A 19326-nucleotide genomic window follows, 5' to 3' on the forward strand; every position below is an offset into this window, starting at 1 on the left:
TGTATTTAACTATGATTTGTTTTCCCTTTGAGGTGACAAAAAAGAATGTCATCTTGTTTTCCTCATATTACACCCAATAATGAGGTAATTGGCTTTATCTAGAGGTTGGTTATGGTTACTTTACCTGAGCTATCATAATACTTGTCTGAAGAATTTGTAGAATTGTAGTTAAAGTTTTTACATGACAGAAGTCCTTCGAAGCCAGAAGCTTTCATTCAGGCCCTACTTGGACATAAAGTTTCCCTGAGAATTACACCTTCCACCTTTCAGGTATAGTAAAACTGCTACTAGAGTAGGTTAGCTTTAACTTTGACATGTGAAGATTTGTGAAATTTTGACAAATATTGATCAACAAATCTTAATTGTTCCACTCCAAACCCATGATCAGGCCATTCTTATCATTTAGTTTCTTTTCAATTATAAAAAGGGATACTTGGGGGACCACACCTGGATGTACTTAGAGGTTACTTCTGACTTAGACTCAAAGATCACTCTTGGAGGTGCTTGAGGGGTCACATGGGGTGTCAGGCTCAAGATGGGATCAGCACTTACAAGGCAAGCACGTTAATCCCTATATTATTCCTCTGACCCCAGTCATTTAGTTTATAGTTCAGGAGTAAATTAATAACTGATTTTCATGAGACTATGTCTACTGTATGTTTAGGGAAGGCCAGAAACTCAAAGTCCCCAGGATGCCTATAGGAGGTGAGCAGAAGCACAAAATGGCAAAGTCATTAAAAATGATATTGTGTTTGGTACTGAAAAAGTACAAATATGAAGTTGGGCCCTTTTCATGGTGAAAGCTAGGGACAATTTTTCTTTTTTTGCCTACTACAGAGATGGACTGGAGCGATAACACAGCAGTCAGGGTGTTTGCCTTGCACGTGGCTGACCTGGGTTCAATTCCTCCATCCCTCTCATAGAGCCCGGCAAGCTACCAAGAGTATCTCACCCACACAGCAGAGCCTGGAAAGCTACCCATGGCATATTTGATATGCCAAAAGCAGTAATAAGAAGTCTCACAATGGAGACGTTACTGGTGCCCGCTCAAGCAAATTGATGAACAACAAGACGACAGTGCTACAGTGCTGCTACAGAGATAGGGCATTGTATGCTTTCTCACATGATCCCCAGAAATTGCTTGACGGACAGGCACAAAGTGTAGTCCCAGGAATTCTGTTCAGAATTACTAGCCAACTCCCTAGATGCAGAGGTAACAAAACTTTATATAAGAAGAAACTAGAGATTCAGAAATATAGTACAGAGACTAAGGTGCTTGACTTGCATTCTGCCAACCCAGGCTTGATTCCTGAAGTCACATATGGCTCCATGAGCACCACCAGAAGTGATTCTGAGCACAGAGCCAAAAGTAAGCCAAAAGTTCCACTTGATGTGAGCCAAAACCCCTGAAATGAATAAATAAGAGGACAATTGAAACTAAGGCCATTAAAAGATAAAATCTGGTTTAAAATTTTTGCATGACAGAAAAAGAAAAACCCAAGGGTAAAATTAAATGGCATTTTAGTAAATGGTAGAAAATATTTGCATCAGATAAATGACTAACATTTAAGATATATAAGCTCTCATAAAACTTAATAATAAAAGAAATACTCATAAAAAATGGGAGTGTGAGAAGAAAGAAATACTTCCTTCATGAAGACAAAGGTACAATCAGTAATCATCTGGAAATATTCTCCTTATTACTTATCATGGAAATAAAATGAAAAATGACAATAAGATATTGTCTCACACTGGTGAGACTGGAGAATCAAGGAGACTAGAAACAACCAGTGTTCAGAATGTGGTGAAAAAATAAATTCTCATTCAGTGTTGTGGAAATGTCATCTGGTTGAAACACTATGGAAAGCAATATGGAGGTTTCTAAAAAAAACAGTAAGAGAATTTTTATATTATCCAGCAATTCAACTGCTTGGCATCTGCCACCTTCCCTAGTCCCCCTGGAATAATTCAAAAGGATATATGCATGCAGAATTGTGACACTGAATGCAATGGCCAGTATATGAAATAACCCAAATGTACAACACATAAGTGGTTGGAAAAAATGTGATATCTGTAGACAGTGAAACACTACTCAACCAGAAACTATGAAATCTTGTACTTAGCTGAAGTCTGGTTGGAACAGAGGGTATCATTTTGGGGGCGGGGTTTAGGATACGGTGGGTCACAGCCACTAGTATTCAGAGATTCCTCCTATCTCTGCTGTGGGGTCCACCTGAAAGTACTCAGGTGACTAAGCGCAATGTCAGGAATCAAACTAAGGCTGACCACATGCAAAGCAAGTGTCTTAGCCCCTGTACTATTTTTCCATCCCGTTGGCATAATCATGTTAAGCAAGATAAGTCAGAGGACAAATATTGGATGATCTCTCTTGTCTATAGTATGTAGAGCAACAAGATGATCCAAAGTATTAAATGAACAATCTCTGACCTAGATTGTAAAATTGAGATTACCACAGCTGTGATGAGCAGGGCACCAGGAAGGAAAAGGTAGACAGAAATTATTTATATAAGAATATTGGTGATCTTTCTTGGGTACTTTGGTGGTTGTGAGGAGCATTAACTGTGTACATCAGAACCATAAATTCAAATATTATTATAACTATGTTACTCAAACTATAATAAGAATTTGCTTTAACTTAAAAAATAAGACCTAATTCACATGTATTTTGAAGTGACAACCAATAGGATATCATCTATACCATGGCAACTATGGGTAAGAGCTCGGTAAAGGTACATCTTGACCTTTTGATGCTAAATCTCCAATGAGACCAGACTCATTGTTGTCTGGTCTCCAAGGAGTTTGCCACACTTGAAACTCTAAATTCTGAAAATTTACCTAACTAGAACAATTTTTTGACACTTATAGGTGAAAAGTAAATCATATCGTATTAAATTTTTCTATATTCAGATATAAAAGCAATAACAACAGGACATTGAAGCGTATAGGTCCCACCCTTAGTTAATTTTAGCTCCTATCTCCACTGTGAACCAAGTCTGACGCTATCAGTTAAATAAATCACTGTTCACTGTCGAGTCAGGTATCAGTCTGGGTAGTGTTTTGACTTTCAGCATAGGGGGAAGATCCTATCTTCATGGTGTTAAACATACACACATCCTTAAGTATACAGTCTGGTTTAAACAAAACTAGTTCCAGGAAATTCTGAAATAGGCAGAACCTGTGGAATTTTATACACCTGTTATATACACCTATTATATTATAAACACCTATTTTATTTCCAATTTTAAACACCTTTTATATACAACTGAATGAACTTCTGAAACAGTGACAAATAATAGGACATTTTATTTTTTAGTTAACTTTGCACAGTCGTTTTTAAAAATAATTAGGTTTTGCATTTCTAGTAAGCCTATACCTCAGTCTTCTTTGGAAAGAATTATTAATTTGTCATAAAACATCTATATTAGCATAATAATAATCATGTTAAGTGATATGGCATAGTGATCTACATGGGCTATTTTATTTCATACTTTTTGAATTGTGAACTATATTTTATCCGATTGTTGACTTAAATTTAACATATTTTCTCTTTTACTTACATTTCTTTATAAATCATTATAGCAACCTAAACCATAGAAGGGCTCCCTTAACCAGAGAAGATAAAAAAAGGTAAAATATTATAAATGCAGAAAACCACACCATAAAATTGGAATTTTTTTGCTTCAGACCAAAGCCAAATTCAATCAGTTTATATCAATAATTTGTGGAAGGAGATAAATTGTTTAAGCTGGTCAGCTTTTGAGCTCCAGAGGAAAAGCATTCATATCAAAATATCCCTATCTCAATTAACTTCATAGAGTATTACATTTTAAGTATGTTATGGGGAAATAAAACCACACTTGGCAATGGAAAAATAAAAGAATTATATATATTTATAGTTTAGTGAAAATAATCATTTATGGAATATAACACTCATCTTCAATAATATGAATAGTCATGTATTTCCATTAGAAGCTTAAAAAGTGAATTTTGGACTGCATAATTGGTCAAATTTCCAAAATAATATTTATACGAGATTCCATAAAAGTTACCTGAAATAATACAAATAATTCTTTGAACAAATGATCAATTTATGTAGAAGAGAGAGGCTTAGTATAGGGTAAATTGTAGTGAAGAGAACAGGAAAAATTCAAGCGTGACTCAATTTCTGGGATGTGGTCCAAGAAGAGACTTCAATATTTTATATTAAATATTTTTATGTGTCTACAATTCTAAGAGATCTGACTATTAGACACTAAAAGTTCATAAATCATAAAAGTTTGTGGCCTCATATTTAGATAACTTTTTTTCAGTTTTATGTACTATTAGATACAAGTTTAAAAGTAATGTTTTTCAGACTCTGTAACTTCTCCATGAATCAGACTTCCTTCAGCATATACATGATAGGACAAAAAAAATTGCTGTGCTCTGTGGACTCAGACTTATCCTTCTGCAAAGAGGAAACAGCTTGATTTACAGACATAATAGAACTATGGTGGATTGGCATCATTTAAGAAAAGGAGTGTTATTGCTATATTTAAAAAAGAATGAGAGGGAGTAGATCGATAGCACAGCAGGTAGGGCGTTTGCCTTGCATAGGCCGACCTATGTTCGATTCCCAGCATTCCATATGGTCCCCTATGTGCAGAGCCAGGAGTAACCCCTGTGCATTGCCAGGTGTAACCGAAAAAGAAAAAAAAAAAGAGTTTTCTAACACTTATCCTTTTAAAATTAAATTAATTTTTATTGAATCACTGTGAAATATATAGTTACAAAGTTTTTTGTGATTGGTTCTTAATCAAACAATGTTCCAACACCTGTCCCTTCACCAGTGTAAATTTCCCACCAGCAGTATCCCCATTTCCATCCCCCTCCCCCAGCCCGCCTCTATGGCAGGCACTTTTCTTCTCTCTGACTCTGTCTCTGCCTCTGTCTCTGTTTCTGTCTGTATCTGTTTGTCTTCCTGTCTGTTTCTCTCTCTTTCTCTTTGTGATTTTCCTATTTATATCACTTGTTCTATTTCTTTTGTTTCCCAAATAATTCTTAAAAGCGATATATTTTAATCAAACAATGCTGTATACCTGGAAGTTATAGTCAGTTTACAGTGCGGAAGTTTATTTATCGATTTGCGGAGTAGGGTGTTCCAAGTGGTATGATGTAGGTCTGGGGTCCAGTTGGTCCTGGTGTGCCAACCGGTCTGTAGGTTCAGAGCCAGAGCCAATGACTGTGATGGCGCCCGGGCCCTGCAGTGCTAGAGACGGTTGGACCACGCTGGCGGTGCTGGAGGTGCCCAGGACGTCACCCAGCAGTGTTTGCCCAGGACCTCACCCTGCAGGGCTGTATCCAGCTACGCTCTGGGGACGAGCGCGTGCTGGAATTGAACCCAGGCCTAATTCTTTTACTATTTTCCGCCCTTAGTTTACTCTTATTGTTTTCGTTTAATTTTGTTGTAGGCTCTCTGTGTTGCAGAGATAAGCTTGAGTCATCATATAAAAGTTTTCTCAGTTCTCTAAGCCTTTGTCTGGCTGTGGTACATTTGCTAACTTTTCAGTATATCTTCCACAGGTTCTGGTCTTTATTTCTGACTCAAAAAATAAAAAATAAATAAAATAAATAAGTAATGATTGTTGGATGGGGCTGCGGGGTGTTACTAAGCCTTTTAAGTCCCCTGGAAATAACTTCTTTTGAAAGTCAGGGGATGTTAACAGAAGGACCAGAAAGGCCACCCATCTCTGCGTAATTCTGGGATCAGAACAGGTTCCCCATAATACTATACGCTCTATTCAAGGTACTCAGAAAGAATGAGAAAGATAGAAGACAGAGAGATAGATGGGGGAAGGGAGAGAGAGAGAGAGAGAGAGAGAGAGAGAGAGAGAGAGAGAGAGAGAGAGAGAAGAGTGAGAGTGAGTGGGTGAGTGAGTGAGTGAGTGAGTGAGTGAGTGAGTGAGTGAGTGAGTGAGTGAGTGAGTGAGTGAGTGAGTGAGTGAGTGAGTGGGTGGGTGGGTGGGTGGGTGAGTGAGTGAGTGAGTGAGTGAGTGGGTGGGTGGGTGGGTGAGTGAGTGAGAGAAGTGCAGACTGGGGGGTGATGGGATGGAAATTGAAGACACTGGTGCTGGGAAATGTACACTGGTGGAGGGATGGATATTGGAATATTGTATGACTGAAACTCAATCAGGAAAGCATTGTAACTGAATCTCCAGTGATTCAATTAAAAAAATTCTTTTAGAAAGAATAATTTTCCTTATCCCTAAGAAGTTACAAGCCTTCAGATTCTCTAAAGTTGTATAGTTATACCTGACAGATTATACTAGTGCAATTACTACTATTTAGGTTGCACTGGTATAAAAGTATAAGGTGTTTGCTGCTCTTCTGTCCTTCTAGAATCCTCTGGCATAAAACCTTTTCTAACAGTGTCTTCTTCATACAGATTCTTTATATTTAGTTTTCACTAAAATAGTTTTATTGTGACTAACATGCTGTGATCCTTTGAGGACAGATTTGAATTTTTCTTTATTTTTATACTAGAGAAATAATTAAAAATATAAATCCTGCGTGCAGAAAATAGTACTTCATAAACCAAATAAATATGTATATATCTTATAAATGACATTGACTGAGATGAGCTTGATACTCTGAAGAAATTGATCAAGGTGCCTCTGTAAACACTGACTGAAGTTGTTATATTTACATATAGTCAAGTATCAGGAATTTGATTCTTTCATGATATTGTTGCTACAAGTAAAGTTCTCTTATTGTATTGCTAGGCAACAAATAGTCAGGATGTATTAATCTCACTTTCACAGTGGCCTTTCAAGAAGTTGTTTAGATAATTATATCCATAACTATAAACTGGCATGACCAATATAATTCTATTGTAGAAATAAAGTGGATTTGGAAATTGCACAAATGGAAGAGAGGTATGTTAAGATGAAGAGCAAGGAAATTCAAATTAGCACTGTTCAATTTTTGTACTTATGTCCTTATTTATGGTTATATTAGAAAATATCAATAACCATGTTCTTTAATTGCTACTTTTTTCATTCTATTCCAAAATACGTGATATTTTAAAAACATATAAAAGTTACTTTATTTTAGAAATAGATTTTTGATATTGAAGTTTGAAAGAAATTATTATTAAATTGTAAAGTTATATTTTTCCTTCACTTGCTTTGGAGTTGATTCAGATTCAGAGTTATTAAACAATTGCACTGACATTTGCACTTATTGGTTTTAGAGCACTTGAATACTCAAGTTCTCACACTATTCTAACTTTCGAATTAAAAGTCTTAGACCATACATGTTTAGCATGTTTGCACTAAACAGATGCTTAATATTGTCTCAGTAGCAAATAGCAAGTTTTCCTGTAAATAGGCATTCTGATATATACTGTCTTAACTTCTGTAGCCTTAAGACAATTTAAAAGTTTCTTTGTAAAAGCTGTGTAAACTGAAGTATGTACATTTTAATGTTATTATTTGTGCAGGCTGCCTTAGAGAAAGAATGGCTAGCTTCAGATTCCGCCCGCTTCCCTTCACAAACACTGCTTCTCCCAAACCAGCTGCACTGGCCAAAGGTAACATGTCATGGAAACCTCTTAGTGCTCAATCTTTGCTCATTTTCTTAAGGTTATGCTTTGCTGGAGTGATTAATAATACAATTTATTGACTTGAAAAACACAATTACTTTTAGAAGCATCTGACTTCCTCCTCATCCCCAGATGTGATTTTTCATGTAGCTTTCTTTCATTTGCTCCTAATTTTTTTCTTTATTTTGGATTTCTTTCAACACTTTATTTCACAGTAGCAAAAAAAAGAAATGATATGCTTCAGCTGCATATTTGGCAGTAGACTAAAATCACTAGTTGACAGCACTTTAAAATTACAAAAATATGCATTAAGAGGGCAACAGCTGAAGATTCTCAGTCAAAGGTCAATGAACTACAATATCTGTTATTTATTTGATGATCTTTGAAGTTTTTATTTTCTAAGATTCTCAAAGATCTCTGTAATTAATCATTTTGTATATGCAAACTACCCCAAAAAGCATATTTCTCATTTTAAAAAAAGAAAAAGACATTAGAATGTTTTTATAAATTTCATTATAATTTTCAACTTATATGAATCTCCCTTATGAGGCTACCTGGTAATATGCTTATAAAATAATATATGAATGGTATAATTTCTCAACTTGTTTTATATTTATATGTATATCTTTTCTGATAAAGTTCTCTGGAACATTCAAGTGTGATGACACTTCACTTAGTTTACCAAGTCATCCTGCTCAAGCTTGGCTCAGCAATGAGAAGGAAAATTCATTTTCATCGGAACACACACATTTAAATAGCAGGTAAAGCTATTTAAACTGAAATTAAATGAACTGTCTTAGAGAATCAACTCATGAATGACAAGAACATTACACATTTTACAAATGTAATAGAATTATGAAAATAGATGAAAATTTATTTGTTCATGAGATGAACATTATATGGAAGGAACATTAAATGTTAAGAGTATAATACCTTTACGGAATTTTCAGTTTCAGAAAAATGCGTTAATCTGGTACGTTAAAACAACTGCAAAACTTGTATGAGTGAAATTGCATAATTAATTGTTGTAAACAAACAGAATTTTAAGTACTGCCATATAGGTAGAGATAAGAATTTTAGAATAAAAATTCCCAGTGCTACATTTCTCCCGACAAAAGGATTGAAATATGCTTCAAGTAATTGAAATGTAAACATTTAAAATTAATGGCAGACTTTTATTACTGTTCAAGATAAAGTTTTTCTGTAACTTAAATTGACTCTATCTCCAAGTTTCAGACAACATAAATAGCCTGTAGTTTTCAAAAGTGCTGAGATACTAGTGTTGACTAAATTAAGGGTTGTCTTTTTCTACTACCAGATTAGAAGATAGAACTTTATCCTGGACACCTGAATCAAAGTCCAGTAGAAAGAGTTTGCTAAAATCTGAAAAAGAAGAAAAAATTTCAGAAGAATGGTAGGTAGTTTATTTTACACTAAATGTTAGGAAGTTAAAATTAAATGTTAGATATATTTTTCAAAATTTCAGACACTTTTGTTAGAGTTTTAGAAACTATATAACTGTTAAATGCAGGTTCTTTAGTGTAATCCAAAATCTTTGTAATATGACTCAGATTTGTATATTTACATGTATGTGCTATTGTAAATATCTTCTGAATATTTGTTTTTTCTTTATTAATTTAATCTTTTAATAGGGGATTTAAGGATATTTCCACTGCACAACAAATGCTGAAAAGAGCACGAAAAATGAAAGCAACAAAATTAAGGAAAAACTTAGGTGGGTAAAAAAGTTCTTTACAACTATAATTGTATGTGAGAGTAAAGATAATTTGTAAAAATATTTTATCAAATATGATTTAATAAAAATAAATCCACATATATGGATATATGTAACTCTTGAATATATTAAGTATTTCTTAGATTATCCTAGATAAAATTACTATTTCTGAATGACACACAAGAATCTTAGAGAAAATTATTATGTTATTGCATTGAATGATTTGTTAGAGTTTGCAAAGTTATCTTCACATTTTCCTCTGTAGCTTATTGACTTGGTTATTGACTATTAGAATGTGTACTGAGAATTATACTGTGCTTTGTTCCTAAGTTATCTTATTTTGGACAATATTTATTCTAAACACAATCTTTTCTAAATATGTATTTTACTTTATATGCTTTTTAACTTATTAATCATCTGATTTGTTTAAGTTTATCCATTTGGTGACTCTTAACTATGAAAACCTAACTCTTTGACACTTTAAAAGAGAAGCACAATGTGCATCCTTTATAATTATGCAGAACTTGGGAAATATTAAAAGGCACATTTTCTTCTATGTTACTTGGCAAAATTTTCAAATTATTTTTATTTGGACACTCTTGGACATTTTAATGTAATTGCTTAATGTGTAGAAAAGTTTATAGGAGTGAAGATAGAAATAGCAGGTTCTTATACTTTACAAATAAAATAATTGTACGTTTCATTTTCTTTGCACTTATTCATAACATTTTTCACATATTGAATCACAGACTTAAAATACTTTAAAAAAATCTTAGTTTGTCTTGTTTTGTCATTTGCCTTCTAGCTACTTAGAGAAATACATTCATAAAATTACCATCTTATGAGACAAACACGGAAACTACACCTATCCTTTTCCTTGTTGCAAAAATATGCAAAGAAGCATCTAGATAGATTTCAGTGAATTTTTGTTGAGTTACCAATGGTTTACAATACTATATGAATTCTGGGAGTAGAGCTTTACAGTTTTCTGTGTATGAGTTTAATTTTATCTTTTCATAAATTTTATATTCATTACTGTAATAATTAGTTCACTAGTAGAATTCTAAGAAATATTTACGTATGTGGTATTTATATTTATTAAGGATATAAACATATTTTATCTATTGTAAACAAAAACAAAAATAACCATAATACTGTTGGATTCTGAAGAAGAGATAATAATTGCTGGCATAGCTCTAATTAACTATTGACAGCTAAAAATAATTCATTTTATCCTTTGCAAATGTAGCTTTTTTGGCATTATATTGGTAATGTCTAGATTTTATCTTTTATTGAAACAACAAAGTTGCTTATTTGCTAAAAGTTTTTCAGATTTAGAATATTGAAAATTTAGGCATTTTAAAAGTAAATATATGTATCCTGCTTTGAGCCTCCTGTAAAACTGTTTAATAAATACATTTTAAGCTCATCAAGGCTCTGTGAACTGAAATCTATGTGGTATTTGTCTAAGAAAATAGTAGCTGCGAGCCCTTAATAGTTATGAAGATTTTTTTAGTTTGGGAAAGTGGAATCCAGTCAAGTAAGTCAGAGCAGTTTGATAGACTTTTTAATTGTTTTGATGTTCCTTCCTACTCACCTTAAACAATGTCCATGAACATACCCTATACGTTATTCTGAGAATAATTTCTGAAACTCCTGGAGTAAGTTTATATTTTTGAAAAAATTTTTATTGAGGGAACATTAATTTTAATCTTAGGTGTAAATTATATATAACAAATGGGACAGTTTAAATAGAATTATTTGAGAACAGATTCAGTTTCAACAATTACTGATGCAATTACATATTTCCAGTATTCTCATGGTGTCTAATAGTGAATGTAAAGAAAAGTATATCATGCTAGAATTTTCGTATCAGTCTGTCTCTGGAGATACTAATGTCTTATTGTTAATTCTTATACCTGAGCGTTTTTTAATGTCTAGTGCATGTTTTATATTTGAGCAAAATAAATAATTAAATTTTTTTCAAATAAGAAATATATATTCATGTATAAAATTGCTACTTTAATGACAAAATTAAATAATTATTATAAAGATGAAAACGTCTTTTTATCTGTCACAAGGGGGCATGCTAGGGTAACAAATGAAAAAAGAAGGCAGAAAAGTTAATGGCTACATCACAAGCTTGATGTTTTGACAGTGATAATCAATCCCAACCTGTTAAATAAAAATCCAAGATGGCAGTTATAATTTTTATGAGAATCATTAAGTGATTGCAAACCAACTGTCTTCTTGTTATTATGTGAACTTTCAGATCTCTATTAAAATGTTTCACATTTTCAAATTATTAGTGATAAAATAAGAGCAATTTTTCTTTAAACATTGAATGCTGAACTATAAGTCTTAATGACATTTAAATTATTCGCACTTTTTTCCTCTACTCTCTCAAGGTAGGATTAAAACTTGAAAACATGAAAATTATCAGGAAACTCCCAAATTATGAATTTTCTTTTATATTGAGAATTTAGCACTTATTTATATATCGGTGAGTGAATCATTTAAGACTGTGTTTAAAGTTTATTTTTATAAAATGAAGAATTTCTACTATGATACTGTTAAAATTAATGTTATATACTTATCTAAAATGCCTAAAACAATAGCTATAATTTTTAATATTAACTCAGTTAATCACAGAAACCATACTTAAATATTTAATTTCTGTGAAGTTCTAACATTTTACTAGTAGTTTTCTAATACATACGCAGATATACATATTTTCTGTGAACATGCCATCATAAATTTTCAACCACCAGAGGGCAACATTGTCCATAAACCTTTGGGAGACTGACTGGGTAGGGATGAAAGCAAGAGTGTCAGTGAATAAAAAATTTTAATTAAATGGAACCAATTATATTTTCAATCTAAGAAAGCAATAATCCTTGAGGAGCTAAGGCATATATGCACAGAATATGTAAGCCTCAATTCAAATTTCTGCCAAAACAAATCTTAAAGGCAATTTGCTAACAGCAACACTTTATATTTCCTGTTTGCTTCATTTATATATGTATATATTTATTTCCTTATTTATAAGCAAAAGAATATGAGCCTAAATTGTTAGCTTTAAGAATATAGTAGAAATAGTCAATTAGAAATAGAAGAAGAATACCACTAAGACTAGTGCTTAGTGCTGAAAACAGGTAAAAGAGCAAACATGATAACCTCTCAGTAACCTGTATTGCACACCATAAAGCCCCAGAGGTGGGAGAAGGGGAGGGAAGAAGGGAGAGACAAAGAAGGGGAGAGGAGGGGAGAGAGTGAGAGAGAAGAGAGAGAGAGAGAGAAGAGGGAGGGAGGGAGGAAGGAAAGGAGGGAGGGAAAGAGAGAGGGAGAGAGAGGAGAGAGAGAGAGAGAGAGAGAGAGAGAGAGAGAGAGAGAGAGAGAGAGAGAGAGAGAGAGAGAGAGAGAGAGAAGGAAAACTACCATAGAGACCGGGTTGGTGGAGTGGCTGGAGGGAAACCGGGGACATTGCTGGTGGGAAATGTACACTGGTATAGGGATGGGTGTTGGAACACTGTATGACTGAAATCTGACCATGAACAGCTTTGTAACTCTGCATCTCACAGTGACTCAATAACAAAGTAAATTAAAAAAAGAAGTATGCAATGTAGCCTGCTATCAGAGAAGAATCAGCCCTGATGAGTTCTGAGATGAATGAAGTTACCTGCTTGAAATAGAAATCTCTAGAGGGAGAGGAGGATTGAGTGAAAGATACACTAATGGAATAGAATCTAAAATGTTAAGAGATTACAATAATGAACTCTGATAGTTATTATTGCTCATAAGCTATTGGTATTTTTCTCATGTTGTATTATGATGGTTATGGCTGACTTCGACCGCGAGTGTAGAAAGGTCGGACTGCAGCTGAATCTCACCAAGACAATGTTCATGAAAAATGAACTAGTCCTTGACGTTCCATTTGCTCTCAGTGGAATGAACGTCTTCAAATGCAGCAGCTATGTGTACCTGGGTCAAGAACTCAACATGAGGAACAACTTTGCGCCAAAACTGTGCAGGAGGAAGAGAGCAGCATGGAACGCCTTCAAGAGCGTCAAAGAAGTGGTTAAGAGGATGAAGAACCTCCGGCTCTGGGCACATCTTTTCGACTCCACCATTCTTCCTGCACTAACATACGCCTCAGAGACCTGGGCCCTAGGCAAACAGGATGAGAACGGCTGTTCGGGTATCCCAAAGAGGAATAGAAAGAGCCATGCTTGGAGTATCACGTTTCACTCAAGCGAGAGAAGGAATCCGGAGTTCTGACCTCCATTGCCGATCAAGAATCGGGAATGCTGTCTCGTTTGCCAAGGCGTCAAAAATCAGATGGGCCGGACACATAATGCATTCAGAGACCACTGCTGGACTACAGCTGTTACCGACTGGACTCCACGGGATGTCAAAAGACTGCGTGGCCACCCCCCTATGAGATGGTCAGGCTTCTTCGTCAAAACCCTGAATGAACAGTTTGAGGCTCTTTGTGTTCCTGGATCAAGCAGATACCATTGGGCTACCCTAGCACGAGACGGACAAATGGAGACGTTACTTGCACTCACTTGAGCAAATCGAAGATCAACGGGATGACAGGTGATTCAAGTGATACAAGTGATTATGACCATTATGGTCTTCCATAAATTTTAATTGAGTTAACATATTTAGAAGTATTTATGTTTATATTTTCGATGTATAAAGTTCCTGCATATCTACCACTATTGACATGTCAAAAATATTCACTACTGTCCTGTGTCCTTTTTACACTGCTTTTCCCCCACTTCAAGCCCTTTTTCCCTACTCCTTGGTAACTTCTTTTCTATAGCCAGCCTTAGGGGTTCATTATCACTAGGTAATGCCTATATCTTTGCTTTCTTTATTGTCTTTATTGTCAAGGAGGGCGGCTATCATTTGTCCTTCCTATGACTAATTTCACTTAACATGACATCCACTAGCTCCATCCACCTTGTTGCAGAAAGCAAGAAATATTTCACCTTTTCTGATAGCTGAAAGTACATCATTACATATGCACATGCACTAAAACATTATGCATTTATTTGTAGTTAGATGTTTGTGTTGTTTCCAAACCTTGGCAATTGTAAATCGTGCCGCAATAAACATAGGTGTGCATATGTCTTTTCCAGTTGGTGTTTCTGTGTTCTTGGGATAGATGCCAAAGAGTAAAATTGCAGGCTATATGAATTATTTGAGACACTCCCATGCTTTTTATTAGAGAGAAAAAAACAATTTACATTCAGTTCCACCAAGACTGAATGTGTTTTTTTTAATCACATGTCTGCAACAATATCTTTTCTTTTCTTTATTATATATAGACCATTCTCATTGTAGTTTTGATTTGCATTTTCCTTGTAATAAATTAATAATGAACTTTTTCATATACCTGTTGACCATCCTTGTATCATCTTTGAGGAAATGCTTATTCATTTCCTCTCCTTATTTTTTGATGTTGTTTGTTTTTTCATTTGTTGGTTTTTGTAATTGAGTTCTCCATAATTTTTACATTCCTTATCACATGTGTGTATATTTTTCCCCATCATCTAAAGTGTGTTTTTATTTTGACCCTAGTGTATTTCACTGTGGAAAAAGTTTTCTGTTTGAAGTAGTGAGTAGTGCTGTTTATTTTTTCCTATTTTTTCCTTTTTTTTTTCCCCAGTGGTGTCAAAATTATTAAAGACGTATCTGTGGTCATATCCCTATAATTCTGTTTGTTTCTTTCAATTTACTTTATGGATTCTGGTTTAATACCAATATATTTAACCTATTTTAAATTAACAGATCCACTTACTAAAATTTTCATTTGTCTGTTTGTATTGTTTCCTTTGCTGCATTGGAACTCAGCATATAGCCAGGGTAGTTTTGTAGTGTAGTAAAAATAAATCACTTTCAAGGTGAAGGTTGAAAGACCACTGAAAACATGCAGATTCAATAACATAGAGGTAGTGAAGATAATTACAAAACTGAGATGAGTTGGACGGAGAATAGACATGAGTGATTGGTTCTGAGGTGGAGTTCTCCTTGGAGAGAATGAGGTCTGAATATAGGAATTTTGGTAGAGAGCAGCTGGTAAGAAGTTTAAAAGCTAAGATTATAAGGATGAAGACATATGTGGTTTCCTACATTTATCATGTTTATACATATCAAGTTTCAAATTTCATAGAGAAAAGAAAAATCAGAATGAAAAGTACTATACTAATTGAGTTAAGATGATAGAGCTATAACTAGGGATGAGAAAAATCTTGCAGCCACTTGTAAAAATTTCAGATTGTCAAATACTTAAGCATGCAACACATACTATTTATTTATATGAAGAAAAGAGCTTAAAACTATGTTGGTGGGGATAGGAGAGACAGAAGAGGTGGTATGGCACTTGCCAAATACAGCTGACCTGGGTTTGACCCCCCAATACCATATATGAAGTAGCCTTGCCAGGAGTGACACCTATGTGTGGATACATGAGGAAGCCTTGAACATCACTAGATGTGCCCCCCTGTGCCCAACCTCTACACCCCCCAGAAAAAAACTAAGGAATAGAAGAAAAAACCAAGCTGGTGATATTTATCTCTAACAAGAATTAAGTTGCATAAAAAGTTTTTAAAATATTAACTTTTTAAAGTATGAATTAAATAGTAGCTAGTCTAAGGACTGGAGAGAGAGTTTAGGCATAAAATTGCTTTGTGTCTGGCAGATCTTGCTTTGATCCCTAGTACTCAGAATGATCCATAAACACCTCCTAGAATGATCCTTTTGCACAGAGCCAGGAGAAGCCTTGAGTACTGTTGATGGTGTGCCCAAAACCTTCACTCCTGATTAAAATAAGATTATAAAATTATACATGAAAAAAGTAAGCAGTAGCAAGGTTATAACAAATAGATTGGTTTGCTAAATATAGCTAAAGATTGTAATAAGAGAGGGCTCAAAAGAGATATAGCTGTGGCAAAATGAAGTTTATTGATTTACCTCTAATTTTCAAAATTAATTTATAAGTATTTTATCAAGTATCATTTTGTTGTGCCTTTAACAAAACAATAAAACCTATTTGAATCATAAGCTCTTTGAAGGCCAAATTTCTCTTTATTTCTCACAGAATCCCAGAACTAAATAGCATGTCTGGCATATTCAATCAGTCACTTATTCAATATTTAATCAATTACTTTAATCAAATCAGCTACAAATTAGAGAAAGTTTGGCTAAACGTTTGACTGTGGAAAAGTTTTTCGTTGTATGTACATTATATTGATCTAATTTTAGAATTTCAAAAGGAAAATTTAAATCAGTAAATGATATCCCTATATGATTATTCCCTATATATAACTGTTCATTTCACCTTAACATAAAACTTCACAGCACTGCTGTACTTGGGGTAAATACAGAAAATGGATCATAACCAGATTTTTCTGTATGAAGTTAATATGAGTAAAATAAGCTATTGAGCCAATATCAATAGTATAAAAACTTAAAAATAAGGATCATAGAGCCAGAGATAAAATACAGTGGTGAAGTCATTTGTCTTTCATGTGGCACAATCAGGTTCGATCCCCAGCACAATATGTGGTCCCCTGAGCCCACAAGAAGTGATTCCTGAACTCAAGGCTAGGAATAAATCCTGAGAACCATGGGAGTGAATTCCAAACTAAATAAAAAAATAAGGACTATACAGAGGTTAAGATGATTTTAATCACCACCTAATTAAAATACTTACATGAGAATAGGAATAATGTGTCAAGTATCAAAATACAGGCAGCGTAACAATTTCAGCTTCTCTGTAGATCTTTCTAAATTTTATGCAGATTATTTGACATGTATTTTCCTAGACACTGGACAAGTGAAATTGGGAGATTCAGAGATTAAAAACCCCAACAGCCATATGACTCAGTCCTTGATCTTAAAGGACTAGATAATACAAAACTGACTTTATAATACAGGAAACAGGATGATTCCCAGTGGTCTTCTTTCTAATACTTGTATTAGCACACTGGTTTTCGTGTATTTTGGAAGGTAAGAAAATTGTTTTTTGAGGAAGAAAAAACTTTATTCACAGTATTACTTCAAGTTGCAATCAAATTATGTCACTTTTTTCCCATTTGGAATCATCATTTTCTTTTATTTTCCTTTTTAAAAATTTAATTGAAGGCAAAATAATTTTAAGCAGTACAATCAGAATATTTTGAAGTGAAAGGATATTGGAAATGGCAATAATTTGCCATTTGCCATGATAGAGTGCTCATGATAAATATAATTGTCACTTGTATCACTTGTCATCCCGTTGATCCTCATTTGCTCGAGCAGGTGCCACTAACATCTCCATTTGTCCCTGTCATGTGCTAGTGTAGCCCAATGATATCTGCTTGCTCCAGGAACAGGAAGAGCCTCAAATTGTTCATTCAGGGTTTTGACAAAGAACTCTGACCATCTCGTTGGTGGGCGGACACATGGTCTTTTGATGTCCCATGGAATCCAGTCGGTAACAGCTCTAGACCAGTGGTTATCTCTGAATCGCATTCCGTGTCTGGCCTATCTGATTTTCGATGCCTTGGCATATAAGACAGCATCCCTGATTCTTGACTGTCAATGGAGGTTGGAACACCGGATTCCTTCTCTCACTTGAGTGAGATGTGATACTCCTAGCATTGCTCTTTCTTTCTCTTTTTTTTTTGTTTTGCTTTTTTGGGTCACACCCAGCATTGCACAGGGGTTACTCCTGGCTCATGCACTCAGGAATTACTCCTGGAGGTGCTCAGGGGACCATATGGGATGCTGGGAATCGAACCCGGGTCGGTTGCGTGCAAGGCAAATGCCCTACCCGCTGTGCTATTGCTCCAGCCCCCTAACATTGCTCTTTTGATTCCTCTTTGGGATACCGAATAGCGTTCTCATCCTGTTTTTATAGGGCCCAGGTCTCTGAGGCATATGTTATTGCAGGAAGAACGGTGGAGTCGAAAAGATGTGCCCAGAGCCGGAGGTTCTTCGTCCTCTTAACCACTTCTTTGGCGCTCTTGAAGGCATTCCACATTGCTCTCTTCCTCCTGCGCAGTTCTGGCGCCAAGTTGTTCCTCATGTTGAGTTCTCGACCCAGGTACACACACCTGCTGCATTCAGAGATGTTCGTTTCATTGAGAGCAAATGGAACGTCAGGGACTAGTTCGTTTTTCGTAAACATTGTCTTGGTGAGATTCAGCTGCAGTCCGACCTTTCCACACTTATTAGCCAGCATTTGTGCCGCTTGGCTAATGTTTGGTGTTATGAGAACAATGTCATCAGTGAAGCGGAATTGGTGCAGTTGCCGACCATCTATCTTCACTCCCATTCCTTCCCATTCCAGCCGTTGAATGATGTTCTTGAGGATGGCACTGAGAAGAGTTTTGGTGAAATGGTATCACCCTGCTGCACCCCTCTTTTTACGTCTGTCAATGATCACTTCCTTGTGAGATCCTGGTGGTGAATTCGTAATACAGCTCACCGAAGACCTTGATGTATTGAGTTTGAATATTCTCAAAATATAATTATTTTGAGAAAATTGAGCTAAACATTTTGTTTAGGTATTAGATGAGTTATTTTCTCTTGAAAATAGTATGAGGAAATGTTACTGTTATTGATATTTCACATAATAAGTATTCATGACACAGTGATTATTTGCTTGAAGGAATGCAGTGACTTAAATGATAGATAACTTTCATTCATTTTATTATGGAAATAATTCTGGACATGTTAAATTGTTTCCTTTATATCCAACCATAAAGTACTAAGGTCTGTTCCAAGAACATAAATTGCAAATAATATTGTTGTTTATACTTGTAATTTTATGTTTACTATTGTTGAGCACAGAATCTTGTGGGCATGAGTTTATCTTTTTACACTTTTTGTCATTAATTCTCACAGTAATATTTCAAAGTCAGTGTAATTTCTGTTTGATAAAGAAGGACGCGGAGGGTAACAATAACCTTATTCTACAATTGTTCAGTCAACA

General features: G+C 34.8%; 1 protein-coding gene across 1 annotated transcript in view; it reads left to right on the forward strand.

Annotated features, from left to right (window-relative positions):
• The window catches only part of LRRIQ1 (leucine rich repeats and IQ motif containing 1), a 213390-nt gene that overhangs the window by 102701 nt on the left and 91363 nt on the right, over window positions 1-19326 (forward strand). Inside the window, exons 20-23 of the mRNA XM_055118200.1 lie at window positions 7502-7591; window positions 8243-8364; window positions 8922-9017; window positions 9256-9338. Coding sequence (XP_054974175.1) covers window positions 7502-7591; window positions 8243-8364; window positions 8922-9017; window positions 9256-9338 — 391 coding nt within the window. The remainder of the gene's footprint in view (window positions 1-7501; window positions 7592-8242; window positions 8365-8921; window positions 9018-9255; window positions 9339-19326) is intronic.

The sequence above is a fragment of the Sorex araneus genome, chromosome 10 (genome assembly GCF_027595985.1).
Source record: "Sorex araneus isolate mSorAra2 chromosome 10, mSorAra2.pri, whole genome shotgun sequence".
Classification (NCBI taxonomy): domain Eukaryota; kingdom Metazoa; phylum Chordata; class Mammalia; order Eulipotyphla; family Soricidae; genus Sorex; species Sorex araneus.